The 22,960-nt window shown below is 37.9% G+C and overlaps 1 protein-coding gene across 3 annotated transcripts in view; it reads left to right on the forward strand.

The window, feature by feature from the left end:
• The window catches only part of CDKL5 (cyclin dependent kinase like 5), a 137,032-nt gene that overhangs the window by 67,696 nt on the left and 46,376 nt on the right, over positions 1-22,960 (forward strand). For all 3 annotated transcript variants that reach the window (XM_033052806.2, XM_033052808.2, XM_033052807.2), the window contains exons 4-7: positions 11,898-11,943; positions 14,893-15,029; positions 17,911-18,031; positions 19,150-19,209. In XM_033052806.2, coding sequence (XP_032908697.1) covers positions 11,898-11,943; positions 14,893-15,029; positions 17,911-18,031; positions 19,150-19,209 — 364 coding nt within the window. The remainder of the gene's footprint in view (positions 1-11,897; positions 11,944-14,892; positions 15,030-17,910; positions 18,032-19,149; positions 19,210-22,960) is intronic.

Consider the following 22,960-nt stretch of genomic DNA (forward strand, 5'->3'; position numbering starts at 1 on the left):
CATGCAACTTGTGTAGAAGCAGCCCTCCTGTTCCTCTGACCTCTGCAGCGTGCACTTTTAAATGCTGCACAAATAAAAACAGCAGTTTTATTGGGAGGTAAGAATTTCTCTCTTATTTTCCAAAGTGTACATCTGTATAATCCCAGACAAGAAAAGCCTTTTTTTTCTCTGCAAACCTGAATGTAGAAACTTTGAGGAGAAATTAAGGTCTCTACTGCAATACACATCAATATACAGATAGGAAAAAATTTCTAAAATTTTGTTTTCTTTGATAAGAGCATAATGTCACCAAAAATATTTCTTGATGAAGAAGACCTAGAGAGCGAAAAGATGCCTTCTAAATTCCACAAAATCATTAGGGGCAGAGGAAGATCTTGTTTTCTTTCTGTAATACTGTTGTCTAATGTGAACTGAGGCTTGAAAATACAGGTGGCATTTCCTGTTCAAATTTATCCTTCCCTGGAGAACAATACAAAAAATATTCTCATTAAAGATCTAGAATAAGTGAAAGGGAATGACAGATTCTTGGGGTTAATTCAGACATCTCTGAAATGTTCTATAGCCAATGAGCTATGGAACCTAACAATGAGCTGACACCAGAATACAGAATGTGATGGGTACATTAGCTAACACCTTTTGCATACCATATTGCACAAAGAAGACAGTATTACAGTGTTACACTATTTTGTCTGTCCAAAATGGGAAGAGGAAAAGTTTTCAGTTTAATTTTTTTTTTTTTTTTTAATTGGAGGCACTAAATATAAAAGTTCTCATTTTTGGGATTCTAGACAGGAAAACCATTGTAGCTTAGACTTTCCTCCAGATGTGGAGAGCTCACCATTGTGCTGCCATTTTCACATGAGAGGTGTTAAAGTAAGGGCAAACCTTCTCTCTACTTCTGCAGCATGGAAATGACAGTAGCTGCTGCTGTGTTTAGGTGTTTTTCTTTCAGCACTGAGACAATCTTTTTTCTAATATTCTAGTGTTCAGCCAAGTAAACTAAGTTTGAGAAATTCCTTTGTAGCTTGCACACTAAGACAAAAATTTAGTTGGTATATAAAAACTGCTAACATACAATTAATTAATGAGTACTTTATGATGGATGGATGAACACAGACATTTCAGAAAAGATGGGCTCAAAAGAAAGAGGAGTGAAGTTTCCCTTTGTGAGAAAGAGTGTCTCAGATAGATGGTGGTATTTTCTGGGATGGTATGATGGCCCATTCTTAAGGGAAGAGTAGATCATAGCAGATGGATGACAGTGTGGTTGAGACCCTGTGATTCAGAGTTAGAGGTGAGACCAGAAACTGTGCCATACTGGATCTTTGTTGCAGACCACCTGATCAAAGTGAACAAATGGACAAAGCCTTCTTTACACAGCTGATGATGTTTCTGAAACACTTGTTTTTCAGAAGGGGAATTCTGACTCTTGTTTTCAGGGACCACTTTAACTTCCCTTACATTTTCTGGACAGGCCGTGGGTGGAAAGTCTGCAGTTCAAGATTTCTGTAGGTTATCAGGGAAAATGTCTTGATGCAGGTGATGAAAAGATTGTTAGAATAACTGGCTAATTTGTTTGCAAAATAGTGGGGTTCAAGATCATATTGAGGAGAAAATGTTAGAAAGGACAGACCTTGAATAGAGAGTATTCAGAAAACTGATAGGTGGAGATTTCAGGGGAGGCAACTCTGAAGGCCTCAGTGACAATCCCGTGTGAGTGTTGTAGTACCTACCTCAGCAATCTTAAATGGTACTGAATCATGGCTCGAGTGACTGATCAATACAGAGCTCTTAGAAGTTTGAACACACAGCTCACATACAGGGATCTGAATATGGATGTCTTAATCTGAAACTGAATTCCATCTGAAGAGTTTCAGCCTCAGGAACCTGCTTGACAAGTTTGCCTTTGGTTCACAGTAGGTCTTGCTTTACAATTTAAAGGAAATGCCTGTCAAATTGTTGATGAGAAAAAATGAACCCCCAAAAACTAAAAACGTGAAAGTACCAGATCAAAAATAAATTGTACCCACTGCAGAAATAAAGATTTCAAAACTAAAGCTTGAGATGTGATAAACTTCAGAAGTTCAGCCAGTCATGCTGGAACTATTTTGTCTCTGAGACTTAGGATAACAACACTGAGGACTTTGGCACTGATAAAGTTTTTTCAAAAACAGCCAACCAAGCAAAGTAACTGTTTTCTAGTAAGTTCTACCTAGTCTTGAGTTACAAGGTGCCCAGGAAAGGAGCATTGCATTATAATAACACAAAAATTAGGAAATACAGTGTAATTATGAATGTCTTGTTGACTTCTGAATTTATAGAGTTAGTGATATCTTAAAGGAAGCCATGGAAGTAGTACAGTATGCCTTTCTATATTTTCTACTTTGTTATCACTTGTACTACAACTGTCAAGATTATGCTATAAAAAGTAATTAAATAATGCTGGTATCTGCCAATGCAATATTATGCTATTTATAAAAAGCATACAGTAAATTCACGAATACAAGCCGCACGGAGTATAAGCCGCATATCCGGTGTGTTGGCAACATTGATGTCTTTGTCAATAAATAAGCCGCACCTGGAATATTAGCCGCACTTTAGTTCGCTGCGAACTTTCACAAAGTCGTCATTTAGTAACACAATCGCAGAATCGCCGGGGCTTACTGGCTTACTGCCGACCTCGGAAACATTGTTTCCAAGTGAAAAAAGACACACCCTTTATTTACAATCCGAAAAAGACAGGAACAATAGTGTGGTCATTTTGCGAGCATTCCCAATGGATCCGCGTTGCCTTTAAACAGCCGCTCAGCCACGCGGGCAGGCAGCTGAGCTCCGAGCGGAACCACATCTCCATGCTGGCACAGGAGCGGCCGCTCTGGCCCTCGCAGCCCTGCGGGGGGAGCGGCCGTTTTAGCCCTTGCAGCCCCGCGGGGCGAGCGGCCGTTGTAGCCCTCGCGGCCCGCGGGGCGAGCGGCCGTTTTAGCCCTTGCAGCCCCGCGGGGCGAGCGGCCGTTGTAGCTCTCGCGGCCCGCGGGGGGAGCGCCCGTTGTAGCCCTCGCAGCCCCGTGGGCGAGCGGCCGTTGTAGCCCTCGCAGCCCCGTGGGCGAGCGGCCGTTGTAGCCCTCGCAGCCCCGCGGGGCGAGCGGCCGTTGTAGCCCTCTCCCTGCGAGCCGAGTGGCCGTTCTACCCCTCTCCCTGCGGGCTGAGCGGCTCCCCCAGCCCTCTCCCTGCGAGCCCAGCCAGCCCCATAGCCGCACAAGACTGAAAACACTTTAAAAAGTACAGAGAAATATCACACACTTTTATCGAACTGCCGAGGTAACTCACCCCGATAACAACCCCCGTCCCTCAGTAACGCCGCCATCCACAGGCAGGCAATAAGCTGTCCTCTGATTGGTTCATCGTCGGAACAATGGGAAACCATGGATTTCAAACTGTTTCGGCTCGGGACTGGACTGGTATGATACTAGGTAAGGGCAGATATCACATTTTTGTTCATAGATTAGCCGCACCCAAATATTAGCCACACTTCCGGGTTTCCACCAAAATTTTTGTCTAATTACTGCGGCTTATATTCGTGAAATTACTGTAATTCATTTTCACAATTTCAAGTGTTAACAGACAAAAAAAAAAAAACCCGAACAAATAGAACTGGAAGAAGACTGAGGTTTGAAACTGAAATTACTATTGCTGACATTTCAGCATCAGAAGGATTTTATAGACATTTGCTGAATTTGGTTTCTGTTTTACATCCATGACTTGGATTAAACAATACTGTCAAATTGTAAAATTGTATGGATTAGTGCTACAACAGAATGAAGTGAAACAGATTATTTTAAAAATTGCTACAATAGTACTAGTTTATAATGAAAAGCTAGAATAGCTACATTTAATGTGTTAAAGCTGTTTTTTATTCCAGATCCTTTACATTATGTTATTGTACACATTCTTTGGAGATGCATATTTACTTTCTTGCTTGGAGAAAATTGTGAATAAATGTGAAAAATCTTCTTGGAACAATGGAAGTTTTGATGCTAACCACTATCATCAGCCCAACAGTTAGTTAGAAAATACTGAGTGGGTTCACTTTCTTTCAAGTGTTCTTTTCATGCTGTTTACACCCTAAAATAGTAGACTGCAAGTTGTTGAAGAATGTAAAATGCATGCTCCAAATCTTATCCTGGTGGATTTTGAATGCCTTGAAGACTATTCAGAATATCCCTAGAAAAGGGGACATTCAAAATCAGCAGAACTGTCCTGTGAGCCTGTAAACTTCCTGCAGTCTGAAGAGTCCCTGGCATCAGCAACATTGTCACTGAGCCTGCCGCTGGGGCTGGAGCTCCAGTCTGGGAGTCCATGGACACAGATGGACCACTCATTTGGCTTATGGATTCATCTAATAATTGGATGTGAAATACCTGCTGTTTATGACTCCCTTATCCTACACTTGATTTAAAACAAATAAGCAAGATTGGTAATGCAAGCATTTGCTGGTGACATCTGAACAAACAGTGAAGTTGTTGCAAGTGTTTCTGAAGGACATAGATGAAGAAATCACAGAAACTGTTGTAATCTGCATGCATTTTTATAAAAAAAGTCTGTTTGCATCGTTACCTGCAGTTACTGGTAATTTTCTGTCAAACATGTAGCTCAAGGTTTCAGCCTTTACTTGTGCTTCTTTCCCCACTGGAATAGCTGAGCTTATATGGCTGTTCCCCATGGAAATCTTTGAGTGGTTTAAGCTTTCCCTAGTCCTCTTGTTCTTTCTCAGGAGAGAGTGTGACCATCTTCTCTAAAATGGCACATCAAATATAGAATTCTTTGCTCCATCAGGAGTCTTCCCCTGCACTTAGATGGTTAGTAAATAACATTCTGCTTTCAAGAGATAAAAAATTGATTTGTGGTGATTCACTCTAGGTGCTTCTTCTCAAGTAAACTCTAACATATATGTGTTGGAAAAATTCTAAGCAATTTATCAGTACATAAAGGCATTGTGATAACTCAGACATACTGTTCTGTCGTTATTTACCAAAGACTCTCTCTTCCTAAAAATAAATGGGACTTTTAGATTAGTTAGTAATTTCCTGGAAGTTCTCCTATGCTAAGACTTATATTGCTTGGATAAACTAAGTGTGGGGGTTTTAGCTGATAAACAGAAGAATTACAGTTTTCTCAAGGGAGAAATATAAGGTCAAAAGAGTGAGGCATCTCTTGAGGGACATTCTCCAAAGTTTTTTAGCTGTAGAAGAAGACACGGTGACTTTACATTGTCAAACTGTTTGAAAAAAGAAATTACATCATCTTGCACATTTCTCTTTATAGAGAATATTTTAAGGTACTCCACTAGATTTTGAAAACAATTGTCAGCAAAATTGCCAGCATGTAATATCAGAAGTGTTGAGACAGCAGGAATCTGTGTTCGGGTCCTGGTACTGTCTAAAGGCAGTAGTGTTTTAAGGCAGCATGGAAATGGAGTCAAGACAGTGTCTGGGCAATGAATTAAGCACCTGATGTAATTACAGGCAACAACCCCTGTGACCTCTCAGAACATTCATTGCTTGGCTTAGTTTAAAAACTTTTGTAATTAAAAATGTCACATTTATGATACTTTGATCTGACTAAAATGCTATGTTCTTGTTCTGAGAGTAAACTTGAAAAATTATGTGGTTGGGGTTTGGGTTTTTTTAGGCAACTCATGAAAATGCTTTACCATCTTGTAATGGTTTTCTGGGCTTTTGTTACCTTGCATCTGACTGCTTAATATTCTGTGATTTTGCTAGAATCAAGATAATTGAAAAATCTGTTCTAAATACTTTAATGTTGTTGAACATATTAATGTTTATGCAAGTCAAAGTAAAACTGTATTACTTTGTTCTGAAAAGATATTAACCATTGGATATGTTTGGCTGAATTTTGTTGATTTTTTTAAAAATGTGTGTCTTTGTAATAATGGATCAATGAGGATCAAACCAGGTTATTGCTTACTTCTAAATAATTTTTATGACATGTAAATGTTCTCTGTCAGTAGAGAATGTGATTAATTTAACTTTTTCTAACGCAAGTTGAGTTTGGGCCTGAACAACCTCACACTTGTACAGATAGAAATTATGAGCCAACCACAGGACATGCCATATCATATTTTATTGTTTCACTTAATATATCAGTGTAAAACCCTGATGGGATGTACTAAATAGTGTTTGAGCAGCACCCCCTGAGTAAAGGCAGCAATATGCTGCTTGTGCATGGGCGATGCTCAGTGTTGACCACTGCTGTCTCTGCTCACATTTATTGATATTTGTAAACATTTGTTCTTTCAGTTGCTTAAAAATGCCATGTTTGAGAAATTCTTGTACTCACACAGGGTGAGGCAGTAAAATTAGAGGTGAATGATGTAATTTTCAGAATGTTGGAATCTTACCTGTTTTTCAAGAATCTTGTTGTGTGCCTGTGCTTTGTGTCAGATTTTCCATGGTATGCAAAAGAAAAAGGAAGAAAAGTCCTAACAGAAATCTTTGAAATAAAATAAGGACAAACATTTTTAAAGATTTTTTTTTTTTTGTAACATGACATTTTCAAGAATAGGATATGTTTTCTCTTTCCAGACAATAATAACTGTAGTTCTAAGATCTTGATTTATGCTAAACAGCATCTTTTTCCTTGAGTAGTCCCATCAAAGATCTTTCAAGAAAACAACAGAGATACACTACTTTGCTGTTCTGACACTTGTGTCTTGTGCCATATATAATTACATATAATAGAAGTGACTTCTGCCTTATAAATTTTGTAGAGACAGTGGGAAAATAGGAACCTCTGTCCTTTAAATTAGATAAAATTAAGTGGTTTTGAGTTAGGAGCACTTCTAGCTTGATAGTGGTGGCAGGAAACACCAGCTATGACAGTCTTGTGAGGAAACCTCAGAGAGAAACTCGTGGGTGGCAGGGAGCACAGCAGGGAAAATGCTCAGCTCTCATAGCCGTACTCTCATCTGTGGTTAAATGGGCAGACAGTAAAGCATGTGTTTTCTCCAGAGGCAATTCCCACACATATTTTGAGGTAAAGGAAAGGACTGAACCCTAATATGAAGTGATTGTTCTCTCCAGGGCTGAAGGTACCCTTTTCCCATGAACAGGTTTCTCCTTCCTCCTCTCTATCTCTATATTTACATGTGAAGGAAATAGAACATGAATTTTTGTCTTAGCCTTATTAAAAGATATTTGCAGGTTTGTATGTGAAGAAACATATTTTGCCCCATGTTAGACACATGTAATCATGTAGTCTGAATAACCAGTTTCTGTGTATCCTTAACTTTTACACAGTCTTTTCAATAATATGCATCTCTTGTGATATGTTCAATTGTAAAACTGTGTTCTTCTTATCACTTTATAGCATAGAATGTTTATAATATATATATATATATATGCTCAATAATCAGAGGTAATGACAGTGTTAAGAGAGATTTGACTTCTGCATTTGTAAATTTGCTGTTGTTGTAAAGTCAAATATTGAGGCCATAATTCTTTTATTAGAACATGGTAATGAGGTGCTTAGTAATAAATGTAGCTGAGTGAAGCAAAATTGCAGCTAAGCAAACTCAAATTTTCCTACTTTGTGATACAAGGTGGTAGTAGTAAGTAGTGGAGACCAGAAAGGATTATGTGTTTTTTCTTTCCTTGACATTCTCTGAAGTCAAACACTGAATTAACTAGTAACAGCTTATCTGCCTAGGTGATACATTTACTTGTCAATGATAATTGTCATGCTAGGAGTTGGATACTAAGCTACTTTATAGATAGGTTTCCACAATCAAGCTAAACATTGTTTTCAGTACTGTTATGTTGTTTCACAGTACAATTTTGAAAATTCACCCCTTGAAATTCAAAAAAATTCACGTTTAGTGAATGACAGTTGTATTTTTTTGAATTCCAATTCAACCTTTTTTGAAGAGCAGAAAACCAGATCCACAGAAGAGCTCAAATCTCCCAGGTGTCTTTTAAGTAGACTTTTAAGTAACAATGTCTAAATTCAATCTGTAAATAACCTTTCAGATTTGCCCAGAAGTCTGAATTATCACTATTGAATTTCTTCATTCCTCAAAGCTCCGCTTTTCTTTGTATCCTGTGTTCTGTCCATCTTCTCAGGGCTCAGCAATATGGTGACTGCTTTGCACCAAGTCCCTGTCAATACTTGTTTGAAACTGCAGGTTTAGCCTGTGTCTCTCCTGATTCAGGAAGATCATTTTTGCCACCTCTATTATATGCTTGCTGCATTCATCCATATAAAAAAATTCATTCGAATATTTATTCCATTATTTATTTTCAGTTCTGTATTAGTTTACGTTAATGAAAATTATGTGCAATGGCTGATTGCATTACACAGTCTTCATGTGCTGCTGACCTGCAGCATCACACACACAGGGTACAGGAAACTGAGTTCTTGCTGCTTCTTTCCCCCAAGGAAGGATATTCTGTATGCAGATGACAAATTTGAGACCTTTTCTTGGAAATTTCCTCTTTTTTATAACTAGCCTTTCTTTTTAAAATTTGGTGGAAACCAGACATCTAGTTCAAAATTAGTAGTAGTAATGGAAATAGAGGAACCAGGCATTTCAGATGGGTTCTTTCATTTGAAACTAGTTTAAAATTATGAGTGACTATTTTTTATATCACTTCATGTAAACCATTTATTTGTTTTAAAGCATGTGAGCAAGAACTGAGAAATGTCCACTTGGCTGCAATTTTCTCTTCTGTCAGATGGACACCCCAGCTCTTTTGGAGGTGTTCTGCATCATAGGCATGTTACTGACTTTTTGTCAAGCAGGTGCAGTGAGTGTATTTAAAAATCTGTGGGTAGTAATCTTCAGTGTCCTTGTATCCAGGTTAACCTTGGCTTGACTGCTTCACCAGTAGCACATTCCTAGGGAATATAATTTAAAAGGATGAGATTCTCCAAGAAACCTAGACAAGAAAGTTCCTTGTTAAGATGGAACATAATGTTACTAGGGCATCTCCTTAAAACACGAATTGCCTAGTCTCATTTTGCTGTTATTTCACTTCAGGTTATTTAAATAATATTTATTGGGTTTTTTCAAAGACAGGGAAAGTGTCATGTACAACTTCTTAATTGCTTATGACATTAATAATTTCATTGGTTTAATGAAATAATACAAGTGTCAAATCTATTTAAATGAAAATTTCTTAAATGTTATATTTTTTGAACTCTTTGAGTAACTTCTTTATCCCTAAGTGGGTTCCTGAGGTCTTTCTGTTCTGTTATTCCTAGAACCACTCATGCTTTAAGTACAGTAGTTTCACGAATACAAGCCGCATTATTTTGACTAAAATTTTACTCCCAAACCGGTAATGCGGCTAATACTCAGGAGCGGCTAATATGTGAATAATTTTCTGACATTTCCAACCCCAGAAGTGGAAACCGAAGTGCCGAGTCGAGCAACTTGCCAGTAAAAGCCGGCATTTCACGATTGTTACAAATTGCTACTCTTGTGCCACGGGTGGAGCCTGGCTCCCTGCAGGCAGCACGGGGGGCGGGGAGAGAGGCGGGAGAGCTCTCTCCTTCCCTCCTCTCCCGCAGCCCGGGGGAGAGACGGGGGGGCCCCGTGCTGCCTTCCCCGCAGCCCATGGGGTAAGCGGAGGGCTCCTGACCCTGCCCGGCGTGGCAGGAGCAGGCAGGCTCCATCCCGGCCCGCCGGCGCTGCGGCAGGAGCGGGGAAGCTCCGTCCCTGCCCACCGCCGCTGCCGTGGGAGCGGGGGTGCTCCGTCCCTGCCTGCCACCACGGGGCAGCGCCGGGCCGTGGTGACCGAGCCCAGGGGCAGCGGCGGCCGGCCCCGAGCGGCAGCGCCAAACTGGGCCACCTGGCCCCGTCGGCAGCCCCGAGCGGGCCGAGCCTGCACAGCCTGAGCAGAACCAGTAAACCCCGCCCTGCCGCCGTTCTGTTACTAATTGGCAACTTTGTTGCACGCAGGTCCTCGCTGCGAACGACAGAGCGGCTTGTACTCGGGTGCGGCTTATTTATGGACAAAAAATGAAATGTTTGCCAACACCCAGAGATGCGGCTTATACTCAGTGCGGCTTGTATTCGTGAAATTACTGTACTATAAATAGTTGGAATCCTCTAGGATGTTTGATAGCACGTCTTACCCAAGTCTTTGAAAGACCTTGATCCAAGGGCTTTTAAAGCTTCCAAAGTAATCACATTCACTGTAAACATCAGGATATGGGAGAGAGACCATGTGAAGTAGTTTTCTTAAATGAATCAGAATTGCTGTCTGAGGATACATGTTTCAACTCCTGTATTTCTTTCAGTGTACTTAGTAATTACTTTGAGAATAAAAACACAGCTTTTTTGTGGTAGTTGAAACATCTAGAAATTTTTCTTTTACCTCGTGTGAAATAGGCATGTAATACTAATGGATAAATTGCAAAGTTGTGTATCCATGCTGTCTAAACATAAATAAATGCATATTAGTCAGCAGAGGTTTTTGAGGGCACCGACAGTGTTCCTTTTCTGAAAGATCTTTCAGTGGCTTAATGAGCTAGAGCACCTACCAGTAGGTACCAGAGGTCAAACTAAATTTACTCTCTCTCTTAATGTTCCTTCAGTCCTAGTAACTATTACTATTTTTACTAGAATTAAAATTAATTAATATAACAATACTGTAACTCAGTGGTAGAGACACAATTAATAAAGTAGTTTTTTCAGTTTATTTTTGAGCATTCTTTCCAGGTGCTTTTATTTTAACTGGGATCAGGTATTTTACAGGTGCATGTGTTACAATAATTTAAAATTAAAAATGGATTAAATGTTTGTGTTACTCAATAATTTGTTATGCACCTCTCTTCAGATATTCCAGACTGCCTTCATTTTTATTGCTGTTCTCCAGTCTGGTCTTTGTATGCTATTAATGGTGGGTTATTGCTGTTTGTGTTTTTAAAACTGTGATGTTTGGTAAAGGTGTGTAAGGTACATCTAGGTCATCAAGTACTCAGGTAGCCTTCTGCCTGCGTGCCCCCAAGCCCTTACCCTGTGACTTTAAGGCTTCCTCCACATCCTGTTGCTGAAGTTCAGTTGCTGCCTCATGGTGTGAACAGATCTGAACTAGGCTATGTGTGCTGGCTATGTTTTGTCCATGTGTTAAATGCATTCCTGCTCAAACAACAAGAGAGAAACTTAAGAGAAAAATCTGGCTGTGATTTGGTGAGTAGAGAATGCTAGAGGAATGCAGAGGCGGGTCAGGCGGGCATTAGGCAGTTATCACTTATGACTCTACAGTAAGCATGGTTGAACACTGCCAAATGCAATAACTGATTCCCATTTTGGATAGGTTTCCCTTAAGGTGACAAATTTTTAATAGGAGGCACAGAGAAACTACTTTCCTAATACTGTGTTCTTTGTGGATGTTTGAATTTTGAAGCCCAAAAACTTTTGGCAGCCAAAATCACAGGTCTCGCTATAAGCCTTAGCCACATACTGGCACAGTATTTTCAGTTCACCTCATAAGGATAAGCACCCATATTCATACTGTGATTGGATAAAAGATTGCTAGAGTTTCAGAATAACTAAGAAACAAGAGTCACAGAAAAACACTTCTGAAAATTTCACTGGTATATATTACAAGGTGTTTAAATATGAACTTTTGGCATTTAACTCTGTTGCTTTTGTACTGGGGATCCTAATTGTGACATATCTGCTATGTGTGGGTTTCTATTGCACTTGGCCTGGTCGCCAAGGTATTTACCAGGTTTCCAATTAACTTTCTGGAGTGTGAAATTCTTTTTGGATGCTTGTTTTTTTCTTCCTCTGATGCTTAGGGAGGGAAAAAGGCAAGAGAAAATGCCCAACAAATCTTGCTCATTTTAATTTCTTTGCTTTTATTTTACAGGAGACACATGAAATTGTGGCTATCAAGAAATTCAAAGACAGTGAAGGTAATCTTTTCTGCTGCATGATCTTTAATGTCAGTAACTGCGTTGTTAATATCTGTTCCATTAAAATGAGAAATCTCATAAAGCAAGATATGATTTTAAAAAGAAAATTATTTATTAGCTCTGTAAATATTCAAGGCACTTGATCTTTCATGCTTTCCTAGAAACTGCATTATACACTCTAATTAGCTAACTACCTTTCTTTCTTGATGCATCTGTCTTAATATGGATGAGACTGTGGTGCTGTACATGGTAGTAAGATCTACCACTTGGAGACTAGATGTGACCAGAAAATGTAAAAGAGTCCTCTTGTAATAGTGACTTGCAGAGTCCTTGGGCTTTAACACCCTTCATCTGTGAGAGGGGATCTTAATGTCAGGGTAACATGAAGTTGTAAATGGAGGAGATTAAAAGAAGTGGTTGAGAAGTTCAGTCACGGGAAGATAAATCTGGGAGCTCTCAAGGATCTGTGGAGGGAGCTGGGTGGTGAGGCAGCAGCTCTGTCCTCACTTCAGTGGGCTTCAGTCTGCTCAGGAAACTTACTCTTTGCCCCTTCACAGCAGACCCTGTGTACTCTGCAGCATTGCTGAGTTTGCTGAGAGGGAGGAAGAGCCAATTTGTGCAAGGATTAGTGTTGCTGACAAAGAGGGAGGTTGAAGGCAGGGATATGGAAATCATTCTGAGTGCTCCACAGGCATTCCTCACCCAACAGTAACAAACCCAAAGACAAGGCTGGCTCTCTGACCCACGCTTATCGGGGGACTGGGAATCACCATGTCCTATCACAGACAGCGCTGGCAATCAGCCATGAGAGCAGCTGTGTACCTTGTGTGCATCACGAGTCAGCCCTGAGCCTCAAAGATCTGCACAAACAGAAGTATGAAGTGTGAGAGGGGTCATCCTGGTGTGATGCGATGCTGCTGTGGCTTGCCATGGACCGAGGCTTTAGCCAAAAGTTAGCAATGTTGTTTAAAGAAACAACAGCCACTTTCTTTTAGCCAACTTTCTTCTTTGCTATCCTACAGGATTACTGGTGTCCATGAAGGTGATATTGGTTACAAGGACCATATTTTTCAGTCAGTCAGACACAGAAAAGTCTGATTTGCATCTTGTTTTGCACAGTGCAATCTCTGTTTGGCATGTAATTTTCCCAGACTTGAAGAGTATATTTGATAAATGTTTTAGCTCTGCTGTTCGGAAATCTGTTTTAAATTCCTGTAAAGGATGTAGAAGATCATCTTGACCAGGTCACAAGAGTATCTCAGAATTGCTTTTTGGAACTTGCTGTGGTTATTCAGTACAGATCCTAGGAAGTAAATCTCAGTATTAAGCCCTAAACAGGATTATTGTATTAACTTGTCTACCAAAAAATGAAAACAAAAAAATACAACATTGCCATTAGGTCTGGCTTTCCAAGGGTATTACATCATATCAGTTTACATGACTGATGACTGCTTTTCAGATTTGTAGCTAGTTGTTTACGAGTTTCTGGAAATACGACAGAAGTTCTTTTGATGGATTTGATTCAGCCCATTTCACATCTGTCTTGTTAATATGGTAGTTCATTAGAAGTTTGAATATACTGTAATTGTTTCTATTGACATTTTTGTTTCACTGAATTTTTGCCGTTGTTTGACATACGAATACTAAATGTACTGGAAAGTGACTTTCTTGTTACAGATGAGATTATGCAATCAGGCTCATGCAAGCCAACATGAAGTACTCAGTTTAAAAATGAAAAGATTTAGATTGCTCTAAATTATATCTTTTTTAATCAAAACATTTGTGATTATAGTATTTTGTTTTCCTTTTCCCTCCTGCTGCACTTCAATTTTTTATTTTTCCCCTCTCTCTTCTGATGATGATTAGTGCATTTGCGTGACCAGTATTATTCACTCTCCCCTGCAAATGTCTTCTTGCCTTTTGCCTTGGGAAAACAATTTCTCTTCCTTGTTTCTTCCTCTGTCTCTAACTGTCTTTGTAGTACATGACCTGCAAATGTGATTTAGCTTTGAATTTATGCAAACATTTCCCATTTACTAACTCTCTTTTGAGGATAACAGTTCTAAGAGATTAAGTACACAGCTTCTATGTGTGCATGAGCAAATTTACTGAATTAATGGATTTCATTTTACTAAATGAAAAATTAAACATAATATAGTCATGTTTACTTCACATATGGTTGCTGGTATCCTTTAGAACCTTTTGTTAGTTCACAGCCCCTTAATGACAAGCAGTGTATGAAATGTTAGTGAAGTGCTCCTCCTTTCTTGAACACTTTTCAGACAATTAAATTGTAAAAGCAGTTAAATTAAAATTAAATTTAATTGATGAAACAGTTAAATTTCTTGACTCCTCTGAATTAGATTCAAGACTTTGTTGCAACAATACTTACTCTACTGCCTTCTGTGGCTGCTACACTGGCATTGCTGAATTTCTTGTGAAAGCCATGTGGGGAATGTACGGACTGTGCTTCAGTCTTAAAATTTGTCATGGCTTTTGGAAAAGAAAATTATTTTAGAATCAAATACATTTTTTTGGTATTGTTCCAAGATGAGCTTTGCATTCCAGTGTTTCTGCTGAGGACAACCTTCCCAGTGGTTTATGTGTGTGATGTGTATTTGTGAGGTAGAGCGTGTACACACACATGAATTTTTTTTTAAGCATATTAGTTCCCTTCATAATTAAAAAAGATAGAAATGCAAAAAATTTGTTTCTTATTACATTCTCTACTGCAGATCTGTGAGGGTTGCATAATAAGCCCAGTCATCACTTACCTGTATTCCATTGCAGAAGTGGAGTCCACACTGAAAAATAAGCTTTTTTTTTTTCCCTGTAATGTCCAGAAAATTTAATCAGGGGTTCAAAATCAATCTTTATAATGCTTTTTACTTGGAGGATTTGTTTCATTTTTTAATCATCTTACATTGTCACTTTTACTTTACACTCTAGAAAATGAAGAAGTCAAAGAAACCACTTTACGAGAGCTTAAAATGCTTCGCACTTTGAAACAGGAGAACATTGTGGAGCTGAAGGAAGCTTTCAGAAGAAGAGGAAAATTATACTTAGTTTTTGAATATGTGGAAAAAGTGAGTAAAGTTTGTAGTAACCTTGCCACAGTTAAATCATCAGCTTACTGAAAATGTCTTTAAAATTGAAATATTATTTTTAAAAGTTATGCTATCTTAATCTCTAAAGAGAAGAAGCAGAAACTTTAATATGATAGGAGTTTTAATTAGTCATCTGTTGTGAGATGGCAATATTGATTACTCTTGTTTTTAGGACATGTCTTGGTATTTTAAAAAAAAAAAATCTTCCGTTTGTGAACACCAACATGTTAAAAATTATGCAGACTGATATACATATGATTTGAAGAAAAATTTGCATCTGAACTCTTTAATCCAGTTTAATTGTAAAGCTGCATCACTGTCCTGTGTTATGTTTTGTAATGAGTTTTGATGTAGTCTTTCAAAACAAGATCGTAGACTTTTGACCTTGGAATCTCTTTTAATTTTCTCCACCCTTCTCTGTTAAAAATAGGATTTGTTTGTGTATTTCTGTAACAAGGCCACTATCAATAGTTGCTTTGAGGGATTTGGCAAAGACCACTGTCATTAACTCCAATCCTGACCTCATTTTGAAACTATTCCAAAATTTCCTTAGATTTGCGTACTACTGCCAAGCATCCTGATCTGTTTCCAGGGACAAACAACCTAGAACAGATTGGTCTTTTTTCGTTTTTGCAACCTTCCTGGTGAAGGTAGACCTTCCCTCTGAATTCTAACCAATTAGCATTTCTTCATGGAAATAGTTGCATGCTATTCAGATACACAGAGTAAAACAAAATGCAGGTTTAAATATGTCTATAGCCTTCATGAAATACTGTTGTTTTGGTTGAAATTTTCATTTAATTTCCTACCAGTGTAGTGTTGCAGTCTAGCTGAGTGCTAGTCCTCTGTCAATTTTCTCTCACATAAAAATTCCTCACTCTAAATGCTGTCTCCTTTACGTCCAGTTGACAACTTATTTTATCATATAACTTGACTACATAATGTGAGGTGACCTATATTAACCCACAATTTGGCAGAAATCAATTTTGATTTTCACCAGCGGATCAACAACTTGTAATGTGGTGGATGTTACTTGGATCTGACATTCAAAGCTTGACATGTTTCACCCATGTTCCTTGTAAGTGTTCCAAACACATGAAATGTCTTTGATCACACACCAACTTAAAACATACATTTAATTTTCTGTAATAAGCTGACTGGAGAAGTGGGTTGAAAGAACAGCATAAGTAAAAGATATTTAATTGATCTGATAAGGGGTATATATTTAAAAACTGGTTAATATTGGTAAAAACACAAGGCTACAATATCTAATGTATTTTGCATCAGAATAAAAGAATTTTGTGATAAATGTATAGTATAGTTTGTACATAATCTCATTTCTGTATTAATATTCATCTTTCATTTCAGTTAAACTTTGAATTAAATGAGCATTTCTTATTTTCTGATATCTTAAATAGTGTCATCCATAGTTTCTTTGAAAACCAGGATGTTTCTGTATTCTTTGGATGATGGGAGAGTTGAATTAAATAAAATGTGGTGGAATAGACTAATTTTTTGTTTAACTGGTAATGAGCACTTTGTGTCCTTTGGGGAATGTTAACTCCGCAATACTGAAATCCAGATTACTTAAATTCATATTTAGTCTAATCTCCTTTATTCATCATCCCTTTAGTCAATGTCTTCATATAGGATTAAGTCTTCCTGTGTTGATGCTATTATTTTGTTTTGTATTTGTAAGACTAATACCTGTAAGAAAATGCCTTTCCTCAGATGTGAAGTGTGTTTTAAGAAAACTTACACTCAAGCACATAAGTTCCAGTATTTATTTCCAAATTGCAAAACTTAGAAATGTTTTCAAATATCACCAAAATCTTTACTGTTCATTAAAACGTCTTTAAAGAGAAACCTCAAAAATTTTACTGTACAGCTAAAGAAAGTGTTTGTCAAAGACAAGGTAAATTCACTTTTAATAAAAAATCTACAAATGCTCAAATCCATAATTAAATTAGTTCTGTAAGGCAGTATAGCCAAAATACTCCTATTTTGCTGTTCAGTAAATAAGACTTTTTTTCTCTCTGCAAAGTGGGCTACTGCTGCCCACTATTATTTCAGAAATCAGCATACCAACTTCATTGTGCTTCTAATTGTGCAAAATTAGAGACATTTGCTAACATAATGGGACTCTAAGTACTCTTTTTCAAAGAGGAAGTGTACTAATATAAACAGCGAGTTCATTTTCTTTCCTATTTATATCCACAAAATAGTTGATGTGGGCATAGTTGCTGTAGTGCCAAGATGTCCAAGATCACTACAGCTGATCTGTAGCTATAGGACACTCTCTAGGTTTCTATTTATGCCCCTGTGAGACATTTTTATATCTGTTACTTCATTTGCACTAAGAGGCTTGTGTTGTTTTATACCCATCCATATACAGATACAGTTGGTGATTCATCATGGCCCTGCAGTGTCAAAGTGGCAGAACTAACTTATTGAAGAGAACAGTATGTTAAAGCATTGTTGAATATCTACAAAATGCTTTGATTTGCTGAACTTTTTATATGGCCACACAGCTGACCTGGTGTTTGTGTTTAAGCAGCATTTTGTAACTAAATGACCTTTTAGGTGTTTTAAGGAAAATGGTTTGATGACAGTCTTTTGAGGACTTGTAGTATATTTGTGGTTCACGTTTTAGGATTATTGTCTTCACAAGTGTTTTCTCCAGAATGAAAGCAGCTAGAAGAATGCTTATGATGAAAATTCACTCCCTGAATGTTAAACTACTGATTTTCAATAGCTGAGCTCTGTAGCCTGAATATGTTGCTTCAGAAGTCTGAAAGCACGTTATCTTCCAGCAGCTAGAGTGTAGCTCTTTTAAATACTGTGTCTTTTAAATGTTTAGAATATGCTTGAATTGCTAGAAGAAATGCCAAATGGAGTTCCACCAGAAAAAGTGAAAAGCTACATCTACCAGCTAATTAAAGCAATTCATTGGTGCCATAAGAATGATATTGTTCATAGAGGTAAGTGTGTACTTCTCCACATGGGATAGACCCTTTCTAAAGGGAAACATATTACAGCTTGAAGTAATTTGCATTTAACATAAATATAAGCAATTTCTTTATATCAGCTTAAAAAAAAATGTAAATATGGCTGGGTCTTAAGTCTGCTGTATGGCTCCAGATCATTTTCAAACAAAATTCATTTACATAAAAGGTTTGCTGTGCACTGTCTTTGGGAAGTGATAAGCACAGCAAACTGTAACTGCAGGCACAGATATTGTCTAATAAAAAGGATTTTTTTAAACATTTCATGGTGCTCAGTCATTTCATTTTTGAATCTGATAATAGAATATAGAAGAAAAATAACCTAAAACTTAAAACTTGGTTCTCCATGTTTTACTTCTTAAGGATGTTCCTCCCAGCTTCCTTGAGTTTCAGCTCTGTGTATTTACTTTCTCCTTAAGCTTCAAGCACTTAGAGTACATATCTTGATGTATGACTTTATCTAGTTTTGTGTATTTTATCCTGAGTCAATAAAATTGTCTTTTGCTATGTTACTTTGCAAGGCTAACATTTTTAATTAATATTTCAATAACATAAAATTCTCACATCATGTGTTTTTATATTTAAGACCAACCCGATTCTGAAAATATTTTCAAAATGTAATTTGAAAAAATTACTGTGTGTACAATGTAGGAATGAAAAAAGGGCTTAAAACTGGGAAAGATATTTTTTCTAAGCGAATTGCGAGAGGTGATCAAATGGTCATTATAATATTGAGCACAACATACTCATTATATTATTGATTAACTGGGTAATTGAATATCAGTCCTTTCTTTCATTTTTCAATATGAAATATGGGTATTGTTTTTCTGCCTAGGAATATCTGTAAGCACATTTTATGTTTCCATATTTTGTTGGGAAACACTTTAAAAGACTTCAAAAGACAGAAAATTAATTCTACCTGTTCACAAACTGAATCGCTGGAAGCTGTTTCAGCAGTTGCTCTTGTAATGCTTCATTTATAATTGCATTAATATCTCTAAATAAGTTATAATGAAATAATACTTGTTGACAAAGTCCAAAATTAAGAGACATTATCTGCTTTTTTTATTTTTTCACCTGCTCTGATACTTCAGATATCAAGCCAGAGAATCTCTTAATAAGCCACAATGATGTCCTGAAGTTGTGTGATTTCGGTAAGTTTGGAAGATACCTGCTGCTTATCTTTTTAAAGTTTTTGCCTTATTTTGTAAGAGTTCTACAGTATGTACTGTTCAAAATTCTAGCAGTCAGAATTGATTACTGCTTCAGGTTAGGGGCTACTGTTTTAATTAGAAAGATTTCTGGTCTTAATTTGCATACCCTGTGGGATACCTGTGTCAACATGTCCGTAGAAACACTGCATTTCTCTCTTCCTGTATTAAACAAGGATTCTGCTTTTAATGTTGCTGAGACTCAGCTGAGAAGAGCACAGATGAGCTGATTTGGAGACTGGCAAAACTATAGATTTATCTGGCCTCTGTATTAAAAGAAAAGATACTTACTGCTAGCTTAGTAAAGACACAGTAAACTTGTACTTTTTATGTGTTTTTTGAACCATTGGCTTTTGTGGAGTGTTATGTGTGTAGTTATAGGTCAAGGATTTTTGTTAATTAAGGAATCACATGTCTGCCTGTGATTAATGACTGAGTGACTGGAGGTGGGAGTCAGAGCTGTACATGCTAGGTTAACTCTGATGTTTCCTGACCTACCAATGCCTGTTTAATGTCAGCTTTAAGGCTTTGAAGAACATCACCCAAGTACAAGGTGAACCTTGGCTGTGTGAGTAATCCAAGAAGGCAAGAGGGCAGAATGTTCCAACAATCTGTATTTTTATTCTAAATGCTGCATAAACACAGAATAAAATACTGTTCACTCTGAAAACAGTTTGGCTTGGTAAACAAAAGCCAATTCCATAGTGTTACCCCAAGGGCACTTTTCAGTAAGTGCAGTTTGAAAGCTGTCATTTCAAACCTCTGCAATTTTGAATGAAAAGAACTACTAACAAAATAGATCAAAATAGTTTTTAAGGAAGACAAGAAAGGTGTTTGTCATTTGCAGTGCTACTTATTTCTTTTAATACTAAAGGCATTTTTGCTCAAACATTCAGAAACAAAACTGTTCTAGGAAAAACCTTAGAATATTTGGTCCATATAGGTTCTTTGAATTCAGTGCCATTTATTCTGCAGTGTAAAGTACTGACAGCTCTGACAGAGCATCGGTGTGGTGCCCTTGGTGCCTTTGCATTTCTGGCATCCACAGACCTCCTCTCTGCACTGCTGTGATTACCCTCCCTTACCTTACAGTGATTATCAGAGTGTTTCCCTTGCCAAGCAAACCCCACTGAGGGACCAAACCACTGTCCTGTGCAGAGCTGAACAACCAGCACAGGCAGCACCTGTCCCTGCACAGTGCATGCCCCAGTCTGGGCTAAAGCCATCACAAGCAGGAACAGCCAGTGGAGCATGGACCATGAGTGGGTCTTTGTGGGAGCTGTGCACCCCACATGTCCTTCCCTCCCTCCCTCCCTCTCTCTCTCTCTCTCTGTTTTTTTGGATGAGGGATTTCCCTGTTTGTAAGTAATGCCATTAGAGTTGTTGCATGACATCAGCTGACAAATACGAACTTGTGTTAACAGCCTCTGTGCAGCATAATTGCAGGAAAATAAAAAGCTAGACAAATGTTATGGTAGTGTTTTGGACATCAGTTTTCACTCCAGATAGAGATTCTGCCAGCAGTGGTGTTCTCTGTGGTGTGCTGGCTTGCTCACGCCGTGTGCTCCGGCCACGTTCTCATTCTGCTGTTGAAAAAGACGTGCAGTCACAGTGTACTCAGTGATCAGCATAGTATCAAGGAAGGCAAACTGTTCTGGGTATTTCTGTGGTTCTTAATGTTCATGTGGGTTAGTTTTAATTTTAATTTACCTTTCAGTTCTAGTTGAATTTAAAATTCTGAGCAACTCTCATAAGATGGAATCAGTTTTAATTTTTTAGTGTTACTGCTAATTGACATAATTGCTAGTAGCTTAAGCTATTACTGTAAAATACATGTCAGAATGGTGTTAAGCACAAGTGTTTCCTGAATATGTAGAGATTAGGATGTAAGAATATGCCTTTTAGCATGATTTAACATATGCTGACTGGTCTGACTACCTTATTTAATTCATGTTTTGGAACATGGGTACTTGCCACATACAATGTCATGTTCCTCATGTATTGCAAATACAAAGAAAAGGATAATGCATCCATTTGCAATAGCCCAGTGGACACAACCAGCTTAAGCAGAAAAGTTCATAAATTTTTAATGAGTTAATTCTTCAGAATCCTTGTGCCATGTGTTCTGTACATACTGTGCTAAATAAAATTGAGATTGGTTGTTGTGCTTGCGTGGACACATGTTGTGTGGGTGTCATTGCTGCCAATAGAAGTGGAAAAAGAGAGCAGTACAAAGTGCCAATTACAGCAATGCATCTGACTGTTGGAAATAATTCAGTTTTCTGACTAGTGTGTTTGCTGTTTCAACACCAGGACTTCAAAATTTCTTGTTTTAGCAACCTCTTAATTTCTGTATGGTGTGTACTCATAGAAATCGTGAAACATGGAAAAGACCTCAAGAAATCCTCTAGTTTTTCCACCTACTCAAAAAAAGGATTAAGAATGTCTGTGTCATTCTTGACAGGTGTTTTCTTAGTATATTCTTAAAATTCTGATTAATAGAGGTTCCCTAGTGTTGCATGTCATGAAGATTAGAACGCTTTACGTTATGTAGAACTTAAATGTGCCTTGTTTCTCTGTAAGAAGCTGACAACGTCCCCTTTTTTTTTCTTACATCTTTTTCCTTGACATCTCTCCTACCGTGTTCTGAGTTGTTTAAAGTCCTTTCCTGAAATTTCTGGTTTTGCTTATTTTTTTCTGCACTGTGATGCCTTTACAAATACTCGTTTTCATAGTTGCTCTCACCCAAATATCCTCCTATCTTCATCTTCTTATGTGTTCTTCTCACTGTTTAGAGTTTGTCTAATCTTCTTCCTAGCTTCCTTCTCATATTTCCATGTTCCTGATACCTCAGCACAATTTGGAAGAAGGAACAATAAGCAAACTCCCTCATAACCAAAAATAATTGTTCCCTTAGAAAGATATGCTTTCCTGAACTGTTAGTTCTGTCACCTCTCTGCATGGTGTCGTAGGGTCAGAGCAATACTGGATCTACAAAATGCATCACTTGACAGCATAAAGTACATGGAAACCCATGATGGTAGTCTGTCTTGCCACATCAAATCCATGCTGCACCTGGCCTGTAAAGTTAGGGGTTGATTTTTCAGGCAACATTAACCAGTTTCTGGACATAATAGCTCCTGCCTGTCTGTAACCAAGTTCTGATAGACTGGCCTGGAGGAAGGAGGATGAAACTTTGACCTGTTGATTCTTCTGATGCACCAGAGCCCATGTGCTGCCAGGCTCATATGTTACATCAGCATCTGTTTATTTCTATTATGTGACAACTTTTTTCTTTCTTTCCCTCAGCCCTTAAGTCTGGTGTTTCCCACATTTTGACTGTTCCATTTCTTTGGTGTAGCTCCTGATTGTCTTCCCTCTGTTCTTTAAACACATGAATGAAAGATTTTCCACTGCCAAGATTAATCAGATAGCTCGTAATTTGAAACAGAAATGGGGCTGCCTAAGCATTTCTAAATATAGTAATATTTCAAAATTCACTCAATTCCCATGTTAGAAGTAAAAAAAAAAAAGAAAAATTCCTTTCCAGCTTTTCTGCAGCACCAGTAATATTCATTAGATTTTATGGGAACAGATATGAATTCTTATGTTCAGACAGCTTTGAAATACCCGTTCATCATCATACTCATCCTGTCTTTGTGTTTACTAACACTTGAAGTTAGAGGTATCTTGC

Source organism: Catharus ustulatus, chromosome 2, assembly GCF_009819885.2.
Source record: "Catharus ustulatus isolate bCatUst1 chromosome 2, bCatUst1.pri.v2, whole genome shotgun sequence".
Taxonomy (NCBI): domain Eukaryota; kingdom Metazoa; phylum Chordata; class Aves; order Passeriformes; family Turdidae; genus Catharus; species Catharus ustulatus.